The sequence below is a fragment of the Heterodontus francisci genome, chromosome 41, assembly GCF_036365525.1.
Source record: "Heterodontus francisci isolate sHetFra1 chromosome 41, sHetFra1.hap1, whole genome shotgun sequence".
Lineage (NCBI taxonomy): Eukaryota > Metazoa > Chordata > Chondrichthyes > Heterodontiformes > Heterodontidae > Heterodontus > Heterodontus francisci.
The window spans coordinates 12,161,640-12,182,465 of NC_090411.1; the positions used below are offsets into that span (position 1 = coordinate 12,161,640).

Consider the following 20,826-nt stretch of genomic DNA (forward strand, 5'->3'; position numbering starts at 1 on the left):
GTACTGATAGAGAGCACAGTAGCAGGAAGAGCACTGATAGAGAGCACAACAAACAGGATAAGTAATGACAGACAGTATTCAGTAACAGGAGGCAAAAGGGGAAGAAAAAAGTGATAATTGTACTTCCGATGGGTGATGTGGGAGGGCAGAAAAATTCGGGATTCAGTGTCAGAAGACTTTAAAGCAGCGCATCAAATGGATCAGGTCATTTAAAAAAATTAGGTTTTATGATGAGGTGTGGAATATTAAAGTTGAGACGATGGTGAATCTATATAAAATCTTAAGACTGTAGTTGAAGCATTGTGTGCAGATTTGGGCTCCACACTAAAGGCAGGCTTTTGAAGCAATGCTAGTTGTAGTATGCAACACTGCATAGTACAGTGCAGATTCACCAGGATTCTGTCTTGAGGAAATACAAATACAACAAAAGTCTTGAAAAATTAGGACTGTTGTCTTTGGAGTAGAGGAGATTGAGGGGTGATTTGATGGAGGTGTTCAAAATTATGAAGGGATAGGACAGGGTAGTTAGTGATTGGGGCTCTGGAATGAAGGGTCACAAATATAAGATTAAATGTGAGAGATTTAGGAGAGAGAGTAGGAGAAACCTTTTCATACAGCGGCGTGTGGGGCTGTGGAATTCACTACCTGAGTTAGTGATTGAAGCAGAGACCATGTCGACATTGAAGAATAGGTGCCTGAGGAAAGGGGGATATGGGAACAAGACGGGCACATGGGTTTAGGATATTGCTTGTATGGAGATTATACACCAACACAGGCCTTTTTCCTCGATGGTGTTTCTACGTAATTCTCATCGACTGAGGGATTGGGGAAAAGCCAGAGAATGGAGGTCACCACAGAGTTAGGAGCAGCTGGAGGCAACTGATGCACACAGACAGGACAAACAGAGGAACAGATCAATCTCTGAACTTTAATGCTAATCCATCAGCAGCAAGTGAAAGTCAGTACAAAGTGTAAGAGATAAACAGCAAGACTGAATCTTTCTATTAGAATAAAGTTTTATTTGATAAACTCTACTGTTATTGAAAGTACATGTTTTAATGCTATATGAATACAGTAGGTATGTTCATCCCACTTTATGATCATAGTCAGTAGTTTGCAGATAAGACCATAATTTGTGCAAAGATTAAGACAGTGGAGGAATGCACTCAAGTACATAAAGATTTACATGTGCGAGGGAAGGGGGGGGGGTCACACAATGATAATTGGCTTTTAAATTAGATTAATTTTGTGTCATGCGTGTTGGTAAAGTCAACACTTATCATTTGCATGAAGCAATACTGAAAGATGTTGAGAGAGAAAAAGGATCCCTGAAGATTCATAAACAGAATAGAGAAACTAACTAAAGCCAACAGGGTATTCACAGAATCTTAAAGCACAGAAGAAGGCCATTCAGCCCATCATGCCAGTGCTGGCTCTTTGAAAGAGCTATCCAATTTGTCCCACTCCCCTGTGCTTTCCCCCCCTTCACGTATTTATCCAATTCCCTTTTGAAAGTTATTATTGAATCTGCTTCCAACGCCCTTTCATGCCATGTGTTCTAGATCACAACAACATGCTGTGTAAAACAAATTCTCTTCATCTCTCTGTCTGTCTTTTTTCCAATTATCTTAAATCTGCGTCCTCTGGTAATTGACCCTCCTGCCAGTGGATACTCCTTATTCTCCACTCCACTCTATCAAAACCATTCAGGATTTTGAATACGTCTATTAACTCTCCTTCGAACTTCCCTGCTCGAAGGAGAATAATCCCATCTTCTCCAGTCTCTCCACAAAGCTGAAGTTTCTCATCCCTAGTACCATTTTAGTATTCATCCTGCACACCTTCTCCAAGGACTTGTCATCCTTCCTTAAGCTTGGTGCCCAGAATTGGCCACAATATTCCAACTGAGTCATAACTAGTGATTTATAAAGGGTGAGTATAGCTTTCTTCTTTTTGTACTTTATGCTTCTATTTATAAAGCCAAGGATCATTTTTTTTTTAAACAGCCGGATTAACTTGTCCTGTCACCTGCTAAACCACCAAATCGCTGGTGTGGAGGGAGCAGGACAGGTTTCTGACTGCGGGAGAGATTGCAAAGTATGTATCTTTACTGATAACTCATGGACCATGTGATCTCCTGGAATTTCCTGAGGGATCGGGGGGTATTTTCCAAAGTATTTTTTCTCTTGTTGGTTGAGGGTTCTTCTCTCTGGATTGGTATTTAGACACAATGTTCTCACCATCATGGTGTGGAGCAGCCTTAACGGAACAACTGATCTTTTCCTGCCCTTCATTGTTTGTACAGAGAAAGCCTGACAGTGGCCAGTGGGTGTGATACTGAAAGAGAATTGTGAGACTGAAGTTCAACAGTCATCGCAGAGAACCAGAATGGCCTGAAGCAGGCAGAACTCCTCAAACTGTACCAGGCCCTTCCAACAGAAACAGTCTCCAATCCTTTGGCACAAAGAACCTTGATGCATGAACTTTATATTCTGTCCATTGAATGGTGCAGTAGTATGTGACAGAACCTGAAGTTTCACTGTCCGTTTGATGAACAGTAGCAAGATAAAGAGGTGAAAGTGTGTGAGCACTGAATTATCGCAAATAGCTGGAAATGGGAGAGAAACCAAAATCTTAAATTTTCATCAAAATATATAATTGGAATGAACTAGGAGGAGTTTGAGGTGAGTTTGAGATTCAAGAGGTGATTTTTGAGAACTGAATGGCTGCTGTTTCAGTCTAGTCAGATTCTGTCAAATTTAATAAAGTATAATTCAAATATATCAACAGATAACAGGTTTCAGAATCATGTAAAACTGAAACTTAACTTTTATATAGTTGCATTCTAAACACTCAGGAAGGAGCTGGAGTACTGTGTACAGTTCTGGGCAGCACACGATAGGAAGGATGTGATTGCACTGGACAGGGTGCAGAGGAGATTCACCAGGATGTTGCCTGGGCTGGAGCATTTCAGCTATGAAGACAGACTGGATAGGCTAGGGTGGTTTTCCTTAGAGCAGAGAAGGCAGAGGGGAGACCTGATTGAGGTATACAAAATTATGAGGGGCATTGATAGGGTAGATAGGAAGAAACTTTTTCCCTTACTGGAGCAGTCAATCATCGGGGGCATAGATTTAAGGTAAGGGGCAGGAGGTTTAGAGGGGATTTGAGGAAAATCTTTTTCACCCAGAGCGTGGTTGGAATCTGGAACAAATTGCCTGAAGAGGTGCTAGAGGCAGGAACCCTCACAACATTTAAGAAGTATTTAGATGAGCACTTGAAACACCATAGCATACAAGGCCACGGGCCAAGTGCTGGAAAATGGGATTAAAATAGTTAGGTACTTGATGGCTGGCACAGACACGATGGGCCGAAGGGCCTGTTTCTGTGCTGTATAACTCTATGACTCTAAATAAACATCCTTTGGACAGGTGGTTTGGTGTGAGTTATCACTGAGCTATACGTTCCTACCAGACATCACAACAATGGGTCAGGTCAGTGGCCCTTCTACAGGGAATGCATCCACTGAGTCACCCTGCTTTTTTTACAATTATTTTTTCATGGGATGTGGGCATTGCTGGCAAGTCCAGAATTTGTCACCCATCCCTAATTGCCTTGAAAACTGAGTGGCTTGCTAGGCCACTTCAGAGAGGAGTTAAAAGTTAACCAGATTGCTGTGGGTCTGCAGTCACATGTAGACCAGACCAGGTAAGGACAGCAGATTTCCTTCCCTACAGGGCCTGAATGAACCAGATGGGTTTTTCCGACAACCGATGATAGTTTCATGGCACCATTACTGAGACTAGCTTTCAATTCCAGATTGTTTTTTTTTTATTAATTGAATTTAAATTCCACCAGCTGCCATGGTGGGATTTGAACCCATGTCCCCAGGGCATTAGCCTGGGCCTCTGAATTACTACCATGCCACCATCTTCCCTTAAGCAACATTGGTCCTGGAAAGGTTAATTCTCAAGATTAAATGTGACCCGCCAGACCGTATCATTTGGTTACAAAGCAGGAACAGGAAAGAATCCTTCAGACATCCTATAAATATCCTTTCATTAAAGCACGTTTTCCATCTTATCTAAACTATTGGATGCAAAAATGCTCTGTGGGGCCTGGCTTTTGAAGCTTTATCTGGCATAGACTGCAGGAGCAAAGGTGCGAAACCTCTCTGCCGTGTTTCTAAAAGGAAAATGCAACACTCACGCTGTGAACCTTTCTCAACAATGGATTCAAACAGATGGGAAGCGAGGATCAGCCCTGACCACAAATTATTCCTGCCATTCTCACTGTACTTGGAGAATTGCCTGTTAAAATTACTCCTCAATGCACCAGGAGTGACCGCAGATCACGACACTCAATGATTGGCCAGTATTTTATTTCAAACCCTGCATAGCATCTAAGTGATTAAAAATCATCAGTAATGGCATCTGTGAGATTAAATTTCAGATTCTCTTTGGTAAAACAGAGTGTCCAATGGGATGGTTGATTGCAGCCGGTCAAATTCCAATTGGTTGCCTACTTCCAGCACCCTGTTCGCCTCTTCCTCCTCCTCCTCTCGGCTCAACAGTGCAAGCTCATTCTCATAGCAAAAGGAATTGTTGACTGGCACCACTGAAAATGTATTGTTTACCAGCTCTTTGGCACTGCACCTCGGTGTCGTGGGCACTTCGTAAGTCTTGTGGAACCGTGAATAATCCACCTTGTAGTGATTCTTCTCCTCAAAGAGCACCGGCTCAAACCGGTGGCTCCAGAGAATCTCATTGGCTAAGTATGAGCTTCGTGCTTGTGTTGTCATTGCTGTGGCTTCAACCATTCCTTCTAGGATGACCACTATCTCAAAATCTTCCGTCTCCAGATCTTGCTTACTTATACCATAAAGAGGACTCTCCTCGTCAATCTCATGGACTATAATTATAGGGGACACAAGAAAGATACGGTCTAATCCAACATCATAACCAACATTTAGGTCTTTCTGGTCCAAAGGGAGGTATTCTCCTTCTGCTGTGACGTGAGGTTTAATCAGCTGGGCTCTGACATGAGCTTCGACAATATGACTTTTTCTGAGATTACCTACTCGCCACATCAGACATAATTTGCCATCTCTTATTGATATTACAGCATTGTGACTGAACAGAAGTGTTTGAGCCCTTTTCTTTGGTCGTGCCATCTTTGCCATTATGGTGCCAATCATAAAAGAGTCAATGATGCACCCAATAATGGATTGGAAGACTACCATGAAAATAGCAGCTGGGCATTCTTCAGTGACACAACGGAAGCCATAACCAATGGTGGTCTGTGTCTCAATGGAAAATAGAAAGGCTGCTACAAAGCTATTAACTTGCATGATGCATGGTTTGAAGTATTCATCACCTTTTGATTTGTCCAGATCCCCGTGCATCATGGCAATGAACCAGAACGCAAAACCAAAGGTCAACCAGGAAATCAGGAAAGCAGTGGAGAAGATCATGAGCATGTATCTCCAGCGGGTATCTACACAGGTAGTGAAGATATCAGCCATGTACCTCTCTGACTTGCCACTCATGTTGGTGAAGTAAATGTTACATTGACCATTCTTCTTTACAAAACGGTTGCGGCATTTGCGATGAGTTTGGATCTTGCCATTTCCCTGCTCGCTGGCAACTGACGAAGTGCTGAGTTTGTCACCATCTTTGTCTGAGGACACCATGTTGTACTGTTTGGCCCGCACTGTACCCATCGCTGTGATTATCATGAGTCTTTGGAGACAAAGGTGGGTGGAGGTTTCCTGGAGAAGCTGCCAGAACTCCTCAAATACCTCGTACAGTCAGACCGGCCATGAAGTAGCAGAAAACAGACATACCTGAAAAGAAGCAGAGTATGTATCACTATTTAATTATTACTTTTATCATAATCACATTACTCATCTTTGTGCCTCCTGACAATATACCACACCCACCTTCTCACCATATCCACTGAACACACCATACCTCCCTGCCCCATCTATACACCATATCCCCCGTCACACCGCCTACATACCATACCTATTACACCCGCCTACATACCATACCTATTACACCCGTCTACATACCATACCTATTACACCCGCCTACATGCCATACCTATCCATCTCACACAAGGGGTTAAAACCAGCTTCGCTCATGCAATGTATATCCCAACTTAACCCTGGGCACTACCACACAGCCCCCTTCTCTCTCTCTACCTTGAGCACCACCGCAATCTCCCTCTCCCGTCTCTCTTCTCCATGGCAACTACCACATTTCCCCTCTCCTCACTGGGCACCACCACACTACCCTTCTCTCTCCTCCCTGGGCATGAGCACGAGCACAATCCCTCTCTCCTCTCTGTCCTCCCTTGGCACCACCACGCTCTCCATCTCCTCTCTCCTCCCTAGGCACCGCCACACTACCCCTCTCCTCTTCTCCCTGGGGGAGCACCCACAGAATTATCCACAGGTTTCCCTGGTAACAGGAAGATGATTGACAGAACTCATCGATTGTGCCAGTTAGAATCATCGCAGCCTCAATCACACAGGGACTTTAAAAGATCAAATTATGACAATTACTTTAAAAGCAATTTTGCCTTGCTGAGAGCACAGGAGAGTGCCAGAAATAGATAGATTGTGAAGCATACTGTACAAGAGGAGGGGGAATCTGCAAATATTCACATCTGAAATATTCAGAGAAAGAGACAGCAGCAATGGAAAATAAATCAATCGCGGGAAGCTGAGCCTAAACAGATAAATAAAAGAGATGGCAAAGAAGAGAGAGAGTTACTGGGAGACTGATATGAAGAAAGATTAAAATAGAATTCCGGCTGTGCCCTCAATTCCACACTCACACTGACCACAAAACCAGATTGCTGCCTTTACCTGCTCTCCTTGGTCCCTTCCCAGTTTCCTCAAGGTAGAGAGACAGGACACTTCACTCCTCTGCAGGTAATCCAAAAACAATTCCCAAATTGCCAGCTACAGCCCAAGATTCTCGAGCCGTTTTGCACTCAGATTGGCAGTGTGTTGGAAAGTCAGTTTTAATTGGTTTACATGACACGCCTGTCGGAGGCTTGAAAAGCTTCTCTCTCTCTCTCTCTCCCCAACCCCCGCACTCCATCCCTCACTCTTTCTTCTCCTTGCCTCGCTCTCTATCCTCATCGCTCTCTCTCCTCTCCCTTTGTCACTCTTCTCTCTCTCTCTCTCTCCTCCTTTCTCTCTCCTCCTGCTCTCTCCTCTCTCCCTCACTGCATTTCTCTCTTCACTTTGAGGCTAAAAAGGATAGAACAGGATACTTTCTAAATGGTGAAAAAGGTAGAAACAGTGGAGGGCCAAAGAGACTTGGTGTTGAGGTACATAGATCATTAAAATGTCCTGAACAGGTACAGAAAACAATCAGAAAGGCTAATGGAATGCTGACCTTTATATCCAGAGGGCTAGAATATAAGGGGGTAGAGGTCATGCTTCAGCTGTACAAAGCCCTGGTAAACCACACCTGGAGTTACAATGAGCAGTTCTGAGCACTATACCTTAGGAAAAATATATCGGCCTTGGAGGGAGATCAACGTAGATTTACCAGAATGATATCCAGATTCCAAGGGTTAAATTACAAGGAGAGATTAAACAAGCACGGGTTGCATTCCCTGGAATTTAGAAGATTAAGGGGTGATTTGATCAAAGTTTTCACAATATTAAGGGAAACTGATAGGGTAGATAGAGAGAAACATCATTGGTTGGGGTACATTGTCAAAAAATTAGAGCAAGGACTTTGAGGAGTGAAATTAGGAAATACTTCTACATACAAGGCATGGTAGAAGTTTGGAACTCTCTTTAACAAAGACAATTGATTCCAGATCAATTATCACTTCTGAGTCTGAGACTGATAGATTTTTGTTAACCAAAGTTATTATGGGATATGAGTCATTATCTCATTGAATGGTGGAACAGGCCCGAGGGACTAAATGGCCTTCTCCTCTTCCTATGTCCCCATTGTGACCTAACAATTAGCCTAAATATGCAAATAAGAACCTAACGCCAGTGTATAAATGAGGGAAATGAGAGGCCAAGTAAAGATCCCTTGGATTCCAGAGAAGCCATCACAGAAGATAACCTGCATGTATTTGAATGAAGAGGAGTACAACAAACTCTGCATGGAGCTGGATGATGGAGGGGCGTGATCGGAGGAGGAGGATTTGGTGACAGCAAGACCGCAGGGGAAAAAACGGGGGTTTGGTGAGATATTAGAATGCAGAAGGCATGCAGTAAAATTTGGAGAGGAAAGGAAGGTTGGAGATGTGGTAGCAGTTAGAGAGGACAGAAATATTGGGTTTTTTTTTAGGAGGAAGCTGATATCATGCTAGGCCCCCCCCACCTGCCAAGAATGAGGCATATTAATTTTGTCATGAACATTGATTTTGAACTGTTACTAGACTGAGGGAAGGACTTGTTAAACAAATCAGCCGTGGCTGGAAAAGACATTTGCATATTAGCAGACGGTGTTTGGAAGGGTAAAACAGCCATTCCCTGACATTCAACCCACAATGGACTTTTGATCACCAGACAATGACGGTGGGGGAGCTCACATTTCAGATTGACTACTAAGATGGCTGAATACACAAACAGACATGGTCAAACCAGCTAATCATATGACTAACCTGCTGGGCAACCTGAGTTTTTTTGAATTTGTACAAACAGTTTGGGCAAAAAGCTGTTTGCTCCTGGACTGAGAAGATCTCTCTCCTGTCTGCTCCCATCTCTTTCTCACAAGCCTCTGAATCCACTGAAGACACATGAACCCCAAAAGAGAAAAGTCTCCTGCAGCGAACAAGGTTTAAGAAGAATACTGGGCCCAACAAAAAGCAAGATCTACCGACAATCAAGGACTCGACAGTGAGCTCAAAGAACCATAACAACAGCTATTCAGATATTGCCTCAAACATAGAAACATAGAAAATAGGAGTAGGCCATTCGGCCCTTCGAGCCTGCTCCACCATTCATTATGATCATGGATGATCATCCAACTCAATAGCCTGTTCCCGCTTTTGCCCCATACCCTTTGATCCCTTTAGACCCAAGAACTATATCTAACTCCTTCTTGAAAACATACAACATTTTGGCCTCAACTGCTTTCTGTGGTAGCGGATTCCACAGGCTCACCACTCTCTGGGTGAAGAAATTTCTCCTCATCTCAGTCCTGAAAAGTTTACCCCGTAACCTTAAACTATGACCTCTGATTCTGGACTCCCCCCACCATCGGGAACATCCTTCCTGCATCTACCCTGTCAAAAGAACAAAGAACAGGACAGCACAGGAACAGGCCATTCGACCCTCCAAGCCTGCGCCGATCTTGAAGCCTGTCTAAACTAAAACCTTCTGCACTTCCGGGATCCATATCCCTCTATTCCCATCCTATTCATGTATTTGTCAAGATGCCTCTTAAACGTCACTATTGTACCTGCTTCCACCACCTCCCCCGGCAGCAAGTTCCAGGCAGTCACCACCCTCTGTGTAAAAGAACTTGCCTCACACATCCCCTCTAAACTTTGCCCCTCGCACCTTAAACCTATGTCCCCGAGTAACTGACTCTTCCACCCTGGGAAAAAGCTTCTGACTATCCACTCTGTCCATGCCACTCAACTTTGTAAACCTCTATCATGTCGCCCCTCCAACTCCATCATTCCAGTGAAAACAATCCGAGTTTATCCAACCTCTCCTCATAGCTAATACCCTCCAGACTAGGCAACATCCTGGTAAACCTCTTCTGTACCCTCTCCAAAGCCTCCACATCCTTCTGGTCGTGTGGCGACCAGAATTGTACGCAATATTCCAAGTGTGGCCTAACTAAGGTTCTGTACAGCTGCAACATGACTTGCCAATTTTTATACTCTATGCCCTGATCAATGAAGGCAAGCATGCCGTATTCCTTCTTGACTACCTTATCCACCTGTGTTGCCACTTTCAGTGATCTGTGGACCTGTACGCCCAGATCTCTCTGCCTGTCAATACTCCTAAGGGTTCTGCCACTTACTGTATACTTCCCACCTGCATTAGACCTTCCAAAATGCATTACCTCACATTTGTCCAGATTAAACTCCATCTGCCATTTCTCCGCCCAAGTCTCCAACCGATCTATATCCTGCTGTATCCTCTGACAATCCTCATCACTATCCGCAACTCCACCAACCTTTGTGTCGTCCGCAAACTTACTAATCAGACCAGCTACATTTTCTTCCAAATCATTTATATATACTACAAACAGCAAAGGTCCCAGCACTGATCCCTGCGGAACACCACTAGTCACAGTTCTCCATTCAGAAAAGCACCTTCCACTGCTACCCTCTGTCTTCTATGACAGAGCCAGTTCTGTATCCATCTTGCCAGCTCACCTCTGATCCCGTGTGACTTCACCTTTTGTATCAGTCTGCCATGAGGGACCTTGTCAAAGGCTTTACTGAAGTCCATGTAGACAACATCCACTGCCCTTCCTTCATCAATCATCTTCGTCACTTCCTCAAAAAACTCAATCAAGTTAGTGAGACACGGCCTCCCCTTCATAAAACCATGCTGCCTCTTGCTAATAAGTCCATTTGTTTCCAACTGCCTCTTGCTAATAAGTCCATTTGTTTCCAAATGGGAGTAAATCCTGTCCCAAAGAATCCTCTCCAATAATTTCCCTACCACTGACGTAAGGCTCACCGGCCTGTAATTTCCTGGATTATCCTTGCTACCATTCTTAAACAAAGGAACAACATTGGCAAGTCCTGTTAGAATTTTGTAGGTTTCTATGAGATCCCCCCTCACTCTTCTGAACTCCAGCGAATATAATATTAACTGACTCAATCTCTCCTCATACTTCAGTCCCACCATCCCAGGAATCAGTCTGGTAAACTGCACTCCCTCTTTGGAAGCAAGAACATCCTTCCTCAGATAAGAAGACCAAAACTGCACACAATTTTCCAGGTGTGGCCTCACCAAGACCCTGTATAATTGCAGCAAGACATCCACGCTCCTGTACTCGAATCCTCTCGCTATGAAGGCCAACATACCATTTGCCTTTTTTTACCGCCTGTTGCACCTGCATGCTTACCTTCAGCGACTGGTATACGAGAACACCCAGGTCTCGCTGCATATTCCCCTCTCTGTTTATAGCCGTTCAGATAATCTGCCGCCTTGTTTTTGCTACCAAAGTGGATAACCTCACATTTATCCACATTATACTGCATCTGCCATGCATTAGCCCACTCACTCAACTTGTCCAAATCACCCTGAAGCCTCTCTGCATCCTCCTCAAACTCATCCTCCTACCCAATTTTGTGTCAAACGTTTCCACTTTTTCTCTTCTGTTCTTTTCTGTCTCTTGCATGTGTGTATCGTGTATCCGTAGGTATTAACTGAATTAGAGTTTAAGTTTCATAAATTTCAACTTTTCTTCTTTAAACCTAAGAAAACCTATTTGTGCTGGTTTCTTTGCCTTATAATTGGAAAGCGGTGAATAAGGATTCACCAAGGGGGAGCTAAAAACAGTGTGTTTAAAATTAAACCCTGTTACAGTAAGACCAGGTGAAGGCTGAAAGGGAACCCTAGACCCCTTTCACACCTGGTCGTAACACTGATGACAACAGCTTCACAAAGTAAAGACTAATGCCTGAAAAAGAGAACTAGCTGAAAACACACCTGTCCCAAACTCATCCATCCCAAACTCACCAGCCCCAACACATCTGTCCCAAATGCATGTGATCCAAACTCATCTCTTTGAAACACACCTACCCACTACTCACATATTCCAACACAACTGTCCCAACATACCTGTCCCATGCCCATCGGTTCCAAGCAAACCTGGTACAAACAGACCTGTTCAAAACACACCTGTCCAAATGCACACCTGTCCCAAACAAGCCTATCACTATACATTTGACTCGACACACCTGCCCCTTACCCGCCTGTTTCAAACTTCCAGTACAACGGTCCAAACATGACTGTCCCAATACAACTGTTCCAAGTCCATTTGTTCTAAGCACATTTGTTACAAACAGACTGTCCAACACACACCTGTAACACACACACCTGTCCCAAAGAACCTTGTCCCAAACAATCCTGTTCAAAAGCCATCTGATCCAACACACCTGTTCAAAGTTATCCTGTTTCAAACTCACCCGAGTTTAACTCACCTGCCCTATGCTAATCTGCCCCAAGCACACCTGTCCCAACTCGCCAGTCTCAAACTCAGTTGTCCCAAATAAACCTGCCGCAAATTTGCCTGTCACAAACTTCCCAACACAAATGTCCCAACATAACTATCTAAACACTACTGTCGCAACACAACTGTCCAAAGTCCACGTGTCACAAACACACCTGTCCCAAACTCACCTTACCAAATACACATTTCCTAATCCACCTGCCTCTGTCTGAGCCACACCTGTCTGATACAGCTCCCAATATCACCTGACCCAAACTCACCTGTCCCAAACATACCTGTCCCAAATGCAACAGTTCCAAACACACCTGTCCCAAACAAACCTGTTCCAGCACAAATAGCCCAACAAAACTGTCCCAAGCTCACCTGTTCCAAACACAGTTGCCTAATGCACAGACCTCCTTCTCACTCCCGTCCCAAATACACTTGCTCCAACCCAAACGTGTTCCAAACACAGCTGTCCAAAATTCACCTGTCGCAAACTCAACTGGCCCAAACTAACCTGTCCCAGCCACAGCTGTTCCAAGCACACTTGTTTCAAACTCACCTGTTCAAAATACATCTGTCCCAAACACACCTGTCCCAACCACACCTGTCTCAGACTCACCCAACCCAAATACACATGTCCCCAATCACCTGTCCTAAACTCGCTTTTATCCAAGCACCCCTGTTCCAAATATAGTTATAGAGTCATTTACAGCACAGACGACGGCCATTTGTCCCTGCATCCCGGCAGTTGGCACTGCTGCGTCTTCCGATCCCCGTCCGGGGAATCAAGGTGCCACATTGGTTGGGAGTGGAGAGCAGTTAAGTTTTTCTGTGTGGAGTGGGGGGTGGGGGGAGAGCAGCAATAAAGTCTTCTCATTGGTGGAGGGGATGGTAGGAAGGGGTAAAGTTGATGCACTCTGAGGGGGGGCGAAGGTCATTTGAAAAAGGAAAGTGTTTTGGGCTGGAGAGGACACGTATTTAATATTGTGGTTATTCTGGGGGTGGGAGATTCAAAAATACCATTTTTAACTTTTCTAATAAATGTTTCCTGATTTCTTAAAAAAAAAATCCCGGAAGGGCTCAAAGCTCTTTAAAAATGGTGTCAGCGCCTGCACAAAAGCAGCTGATGCCATTGCCAGTGATGACAGGCCACCCCCTCCAAGTGGTTGGGGTGGGGGGTGGGGGGGGGGTGCGGCCTGCCTCGACTATTTAAATGGGCCGCCGTGCTTGGAGTGCAGCCTGGACATGCGGGCCGCCATTTTTTTCGCCCATCGCTGATTTCGGTGGTGGGCCTATAGAATTTAGCCCCACATGTCCCAAACTCATGGAACATGGCACGAATTCACCTGTCCCAAAATTCACTTGGTCCAAACTCATCTGTACCAATCTCCCATACCCAAACACTCCAATGTGAAGACTATCTGTCCCAATCTCACCTTATCCAAAACACACCTGTTCCAATCCAACTGTCCCAAACACACCTTCCCAATGCATGCCTGTCTGACGTACAATTGTCCCTATCGCATCTGTCCCAAATGCACGAGTGAAGGGTTCATCTGGGGAATACAGTCAGAGCCAAGTCCACGGCACCATGGGTGGCTCAGCTGCAGAGGCAGCAGCAGGAAAGTGGTCAGGGAAGCAATGGTGATAGGGGATTTAATGGCTATGGGAACAGCCAGGTGCTTCTGTGGCCGCAGATGTGACTCCAGGATGGTATGTTGCTTTCCTGGTGCTAGAGTGAAGGATGGGCAGCTGCAGAGCAATCTGAAGGGGGAGGCTGAGCAGCCAGAGGTTGTGGTCCACATCTGTACCAATGACATAGGCAGAAAGAAGGATGAGGTCCTCCAGGCCGATTTTCGGGAGCTAGGAAAGGAATTAAAAAGAAGGACCTTAAAGGTGGTAATCTCTGGTTTAATCCCAGTGCCAGACACTAATGAGTATAGAGATAAGCAGATGAATGTGTGGCTGGAGAGATGGTGCAGGAGGGAGGGCTTTAGATACCTGGGGCATTGGGATCAATTGTTGGGAGATGGGACCTTTACAAGGCAGATGGATTGCACCTCAACAGGGTCAGAAAGAATATCATGGAGGAGAGGTTTGCAATTGCTGTTAGGGAGGATTTAAATTAGCTTGGCAAGGGCATGGGAACCTGAGTGTAGGTTCAGAAGGGAGAGAAGCAATGTTGGAAACAGAAGGTAGAACATTAGTAAGTGAGTATGGAATTCAGAAAAAACAAAGGCAAAAAATAGACAAGAGAGTTCAGTGATTTGTGTTGTATTTGTGACATGTCAAGTGAATTCTTCAAGTGAGAACTAGGCCAAATACGATAAATTGAGAGGCAAGGTGAAGAAGAAAGTAAGATAGGCAAAGAGAGAATATGAGAATAGAATGGCACTTCACATAAAAGGGAACCCAAAAATCTTCAACCGGCATGTAAATAGTAAGAGGTGGAGTGGGGTCTATGAAGGCAAAGAGGGTAATATATGCATAGAGGCACAGGGCAAGGCTCTTGAATACTTGTGTTGGTGTTTACTAAGGAAGAGAAATCTGAAAAAATATCAGTAGAAGCGGAGAGAGTAGAGGCAATGGATAGAGTAAAAATTGAGAGGGTTGAGGTACTGGAAAGGTTGGCTATGCTTCGGGTAGTCACCTGGTCCGGATGGCTTGCATCCCAAGTTGCGAAGGGAAGTGGGAGTGGAGATAGCGGAAGGGCTTGTCATAACCTCCCAATCTTCTGTAGATATGGGAGAGGTGCCAGAGGATTGGAGAATGACAAATGTGACACCCTTATTCAAGAAAGGATGTTAAGGACAGTCCTAGCAACTATAGGCCAGTTAACATCAATGGTGGGTAAGGTTTTGGAAACAATCATCATGGGGAAAAAAATCAACAGACACTTGGAGAGGTTTGAGTTAATTAAGAATAGCCAGCACGGATTGTAAAAGGCAGATCAGGCTTGATCAATCTAATTGAATTTCTTTCATGAAGTAACAGAGAAGCAGAGGGACTATGAGGAAGAACTTTTTTACACAGCGGGTGGTAATGACCTGGAAATCTCTGTCCACACGGGTGGTGGAAGCAGAGATGATCAATGATTTCAATAGGAAGTTGGATGGGCATTTGGAAGGAAATAAACTTGCAGGTCTGTGGGAATTGAGCGGGAGACCGGGACTGACTGGACTGCTTCGTGGAGAGCCAGCATGGACTTGATTGGCCAAATAGCCTCCTTCTATGCCGTAAATAATTCTATGACTCTATACTTCAATGCAAGGAGTCAATGACTAATGCAGATGAGCTGCAGGCACGGATAGGCATGTAGGGATATGATTTCATAGCTATTACTGAAACATGGCTTAAAGGAGGGAAGGAATGGCAGCTCAACATTCCTGGTTATTTTCAGAGGGGATAAAGTAGGGGATAAAAAAGGAGAGGAGATCATAATATTGGCTAAGAAAACGATCACAGCTATGAGGAGGAATGATATGCTCAAAGGATCATCAAATGAGGCCATATGGGTTGAACTGAGGTACAAAACAGGGAGTCACAGTGCTGGGAGTATACCGTAGACTCCCAAACAGTCAGTGAGAGATACAAGAGACAATATGTAGGCAAATTTCTGAGGTGCAGACAACAATAGGGCAGTAATAGTGAGGGATTTTAACTACCCTAATAGTAACTGGGACACAATTACTGTGAGAGGCACAGAGGGAACAGAATTCTTAAAATGCATTCAGGAGAACTTTTTTAGCCAGTATGTAGCAAGCCCAGCAAGAGAGGGGTAGTTCTAGACTTAGTTTTAGGAAATGAAGCTTGGGTGTCCGTGGGAGAGCATTTTAGTGATAGTGATCATAATTCAGATAGATTTAACATAGTTATGGAAAAGGACAAAAATAGACCAAGAGTAAAAGCTTTAAATTGGGGAAAGGCCAATTTCACTAAACTGAGATGTCATTTGGCAAAAGTGGACTGGAAACAGCTACTTGAAGTTAATTCAGTGTCAGGGCATGGGAGCAACAGAATCATAGGCCGGGATTTTACAGGGAAAAAGTGGACAGTGATAGAGACGGGTTGGGTGCGTAAGATTGTGTGAGGGTGGCGTCAGGTCGGGCCCCCGACAACATCACGCCGTGTGGGGACTCTGCTCACATTACGAAAATGAGCAATTAAAAGCTAATTTAGATGATCAAAGAGGCAATTGAAAACGATTATATGGGCCCCTCCACATTTTTCGAGTAGCGCACGGGCGTTACAGGGGGTCAGAGTCTTGGCAGCTTTGAAAGGGTGGTAATGGAATGGCAGCTGTTTGTGTTGTTGCACTCGGCAGGCGTGCAGTGAGGCTTTTCACTTTCATTGCAAGGAAGGAGTAGGACAACCACTTATTTGGGGTGGAGGTACCTTTGAGGAGTTACTCCTCCTGTCAGGAGACTCACGGGAGAGGGCCCAAGAGGGGGTGGGCGGGGTAGGGTTTAGGCACCCACTGGAAGGGTACCCCTGTTGTAGTGGCAGGGCCCAAGTGGCATGGGTATTGTGCAAGCTGATGGGGGCCCTTGGCTGGAGGCTGGGGTCAGCTTGCTGGCTGAAGAGGGTGGTCGCTGGTCGCAGGCTTCCTGTTGACCAAGGTTTGATACAGGGCTCGGGTGCTGGCGGCCCTTTAAACATTTCCTTATGTGTCAACTCACCATGCAGCTACTGCCTCAAGGCCTGCCTCTGGCCGGCCACTATGCCTGCTGGCCGTTAATTGGCCAGCTGACACAAGATGCCAATGGGAACAGGAGTCAGAACAGGAGGGCCTTTGCCACCCACTCCAGTTCTGGACTCCCTTTCCCACCGAGTGCCATGAAATCCCGGCCATAGAATAAACAGCACAAAAAGAGGCCACTCGACCCACAGTGTCTGCATGCGCAGCTCAGCTAATCCCACTCCACCGGATTTACCCCATTGTCCTGCAAATCTCTTCTCTTCAGGTGATTATCCAATTCCATTTTCAAAGCCCCGATTGAATCTCCCTCCACCACACTCAGGCAGTGCATTCCAGATCCTAAACACTTGCTGAATCTCCCTCCACCACAATCTCAGGCAGTGCATTCCAGATCCTAACCACTCGCTGAATCTCCCTTAACCACACTCTCAGGCAATGCATTCCAGATCCTAACCACTCGCTGTGTAAGAAAGTTTTTCCTCCTGTTGTCTCTGGTTCTTTTGCCAATCACCTTGAATCAGTGTCCTCTGGTTCTTGACCCATCCACCAAAGGGAACAATTTCTCTCTATCTACTCTGTCTAGACCATCGTGATTTTGAGCACCTCTATCAAATCTCCTCTCAACCTTCTCTTCTCTAAGAACGCCAGCTTCTCCAATCGATTCACGGAACTAAAGTTCCTCTTCCCTGGAACCATTCTTGTAAATCTTTTTGAAAATCTTTTCTGCACCCTCTTTCAGGCTTTCACAACTTTCCTAAAGTGCAGTGTCCAGAATTGGAAACAATACTCCAGTTGAGGCCAAACCAGTGTTTTACAAAGTTTCATCATACCTTCCTTATGCTCTATGCCTCTATTTATAAAGCCCAGGATCCCATATGCCTTTTTAACCACTTTCTCAACCTGCCCTGCCACCTTCAACGATTTGTGCACATATACTTCCAGGTCCCTCTGCTCTTGTATCCCCTTTAGAATTTTACCCTTTATTTTATATTGCCTCGCTTCACTCTCCTACCAAATTGTATCAATTCACACTTCTCTACAATAAATTTTGTGTCCGCCCATTCCACCAGCCTGCCTGTGTTCTCTTCAAATCCATCACTATCCTCCTCACAGTTCACAATACATTTTATGTCATCTGCAAATTTTGAAATTGTGCATACAAGTCTAGGTTATTAATATATATCAGGAAAAGCAGTGATCCCAGTACTGACCCCTGGGGAATCCCACTATGTACCTTCCTCTAGTCTGAAAAACAACCGTTCACCACCAGTCTGTTTCCTGTCACTCAGCCAACTTCATATCCATGCTGCCACTGTCCCTTTATATCTGTGATTTCAACTTTGCTGACAAGTCTATCATGTGGTGCTTTATCAAACACCTTTTGGAAGACCATGTACACCACATCAAACACATTACCTTAACAACTCTCTCTGTTACCTCATCAAAAAACTCAAATTGTTAGTTAAACAAGATTTGCCTTTAATAAATCTGTGCTGGTATTCCCTAATTAATCTGCATTTGTCCAAGTGACTGTTAATTTTGTCCTACCAGCTCTGCCATTCAACAAGATCATACCTGATCATCTACCTCAACTTTACCTTCCCACACTATCCCCATATCCCTTAATTCCATCAGTACTCATCAGTAGAACATTTATGGGACAATGACCATTGTATCATAAGGGTTAGGCTGACAATGGAAAAGGACAAAGGACAATTCAGAGTAAGAATAATTAACTGGGGGAAAGCCAACTTCAATGGGGTAAGAACAGATATGGGACAAATAAGTTGGAGCCAAAGGTTGACAGGAAAAACGGCAGCTGATCAATGGGCTACCTTCAAAAGAGGTATTTTGGGTACAGTCAAGGTACAGTCCCTCAAAAGGGAAAGGTAGAGTAAACAAAGCCAGAGCTCCCTGGATGATGAAAAAGATAGAAATTAAGATGAAGAAGAAAAAGTGTGCTTAGGACAGATGTCAGGTAGAAAATAATATTGAGAACCAGGCAGAATATAGAAGGTTCAGAGGGGAAGTGAAAAAACAAGTCAGAGAAGCAAAGAGAGAGCAAGAAAAGAGACTGGCAGCTAACATTAAAGGGAATTCCAAAATCTTCTATCGAGATAAAAGTAGAGGAGTGAGGCCTTTTAGGGACCAAAAAGGGGATTTACACATGGAGGCAAAGGGAATAGCTGAGGTATTAAATGAATACTTTGCATCTGCCTTTACGAAGGAAGATGATACAATCCAGGCAATGGTGAAAGATTCAAACATTTAACAAGGTTTAAAATTGATAAGGAGGAGGTATTGGATAGGCTGTCTGTACTTAAAGTGGATAAAGCACCAGGACCAGATGAGATGCATCCAAGGATACTGAGGGAAGTGAGAGTGGAAATTGCAGAGGCACTGGCCATAATTTTTCAGTCTTCCTTCAACTCCGGGTTGGTGCCAGAGGACTGGAGAATTGCAAATGTTACTCCCTTGTTCAAAAAAGGGTGTAAAGATGAGCCCAGCAAATACAGGCCAGTCAGTTTATCTTCGGTAATGGGGAAACTTCTAGAAAAAATAATTTGGGATTAAATTAATAGTCACATGGACAAATGTGGGTTAATTAAAGAATCTGCTGGAGTTTTTTTGAGGAGGTAACAGAGAGGGTTGATGAGGACAATGCTGTTGATGTGGTGTACATGGACTTCCAAAAGGCGTTTGATACAGTGCAACACAACAAACATGTGAGAAAAGTTATAGCCCATGGAACAAATGGGACAGTAGCAGCATGGATACGGAATTGGCTAAGTGACAGGATAATGGTTAATAGATGTTTTTCAGGCTGGAGGAAGGTTTATCGTGGAGTTCCCCATGGGTCAGTGTTGGAACCCTTGCTTTTCCTGATGTACATTAATGACCTAGACCTTGGTGTACTGGGCACCATTTCTAAATTTGTGGATGATACGTAACTTGAAAGCATTGTGAACTGTGAGGAGGATAGTGTAGAACTTCAAAAGGACATAGACAAGTTGTTGGAATGGGTGGACAAGTGACAAATGAAGTTCAATGTGGGGAAATGCGAAGTGATTCATTTTGGTAGGAAGAACATGGAGAGACAATATAAAATAAAGACATTCTAAAGTGGGTGCAGGAGCAGAGGGACCTGGTTGTATATGTACATAAGTCATTGAAGGTGACAGGACAGGTTGAGAGGGAAGTTAATAAAGCATACAGTATCCTGGGCTTTATTAATAGGGGCATAGAGTACAAGAGCAAGGAGGTTATGTTGAACTTGTATAAGACACTAGTTCAGTCTTAGCTGAGTATTGCGTCCAATACTCTGGGAGCCACACTTTAGGAAAGATGTGAAGGCATTGGAGAGAGCACAGAAAAGATCCACGAGAATGATTTCAGGGATGAGGAACTTCAGTTATGAAGATAGATTGGAAAGTTTAGGACTGTTTTCCTTGGAGAAAAGAAAGCTGAGAGGTGATTTGATAGAGGTATTCATAATCATGAGGGGTCTGGACAGAGTAGATAGAGAGAAACTGGTCCCACTCGTGAAAGGATCGATAATGAGAGAGCACAGATTTAAAGTAATTGGTAAAAGAAGCAAAAGTGAATGGTTAAAGTCTGGAATGCACTTCCTGAGAGTGTGGTGCAGGCATGTTCAATTGAACTATTCAAAAGGGAATTAGACTGTTATCTGAAAAGGAACAATGTACAGGGTTACGAGGAGAAGGCAGGGGAATTGTACAAGTGAATTGCTCATTTGGAGAGCCAGTGCAGACACGATGGGCCAAATGGCCTCCTTCTGCACTGTAATAATTCTCGGTCTTGAATATATTCAACAACTGAGCATCCACAGCTCTCTGGAGTAGAGAATTCCAAAGATTCACAATCCTTTGGGTGAAGAAATTTCTCCTCATCTCAGACCTAAATGGCCAGCCCCTTTATTCTGAGATTCTACCC

The 20,826-nt window shown here is 44.3% G+C and overlaps 1 protein-coding gene across 1 annotated transcript; it reads right to left on the minus strand.

The window, feature by feature from the left end:
• Positions 1-4,181: 4,181 nt before the first annotated feature.
• Positions 4,182-6,943, minus strand: LOC137353608 (ATP-sensitive inward rectifier potassium channel 12-like). The gene is made up of 2 exons (XM_068019959.1): positions 6,875-6,943; positions 4,182-5,845 (listed from the first exon to the last, which is right to left on the minus strand). The coding sequence occupies exon 2, from the start codon at positions 5,735-5,737 to the stop codon at positions 4,442-4,444; it is 1,296 nt and encodes a 431-aa protein (XP_067876060.1). The 5' UTR covers positions 5,738-5,845; positions 6,875-6,943; the 3' UTR covers positions 4,182-4,441.
• Positions 6,944-20,826: the final 13,883 nt, after the last annotated feature.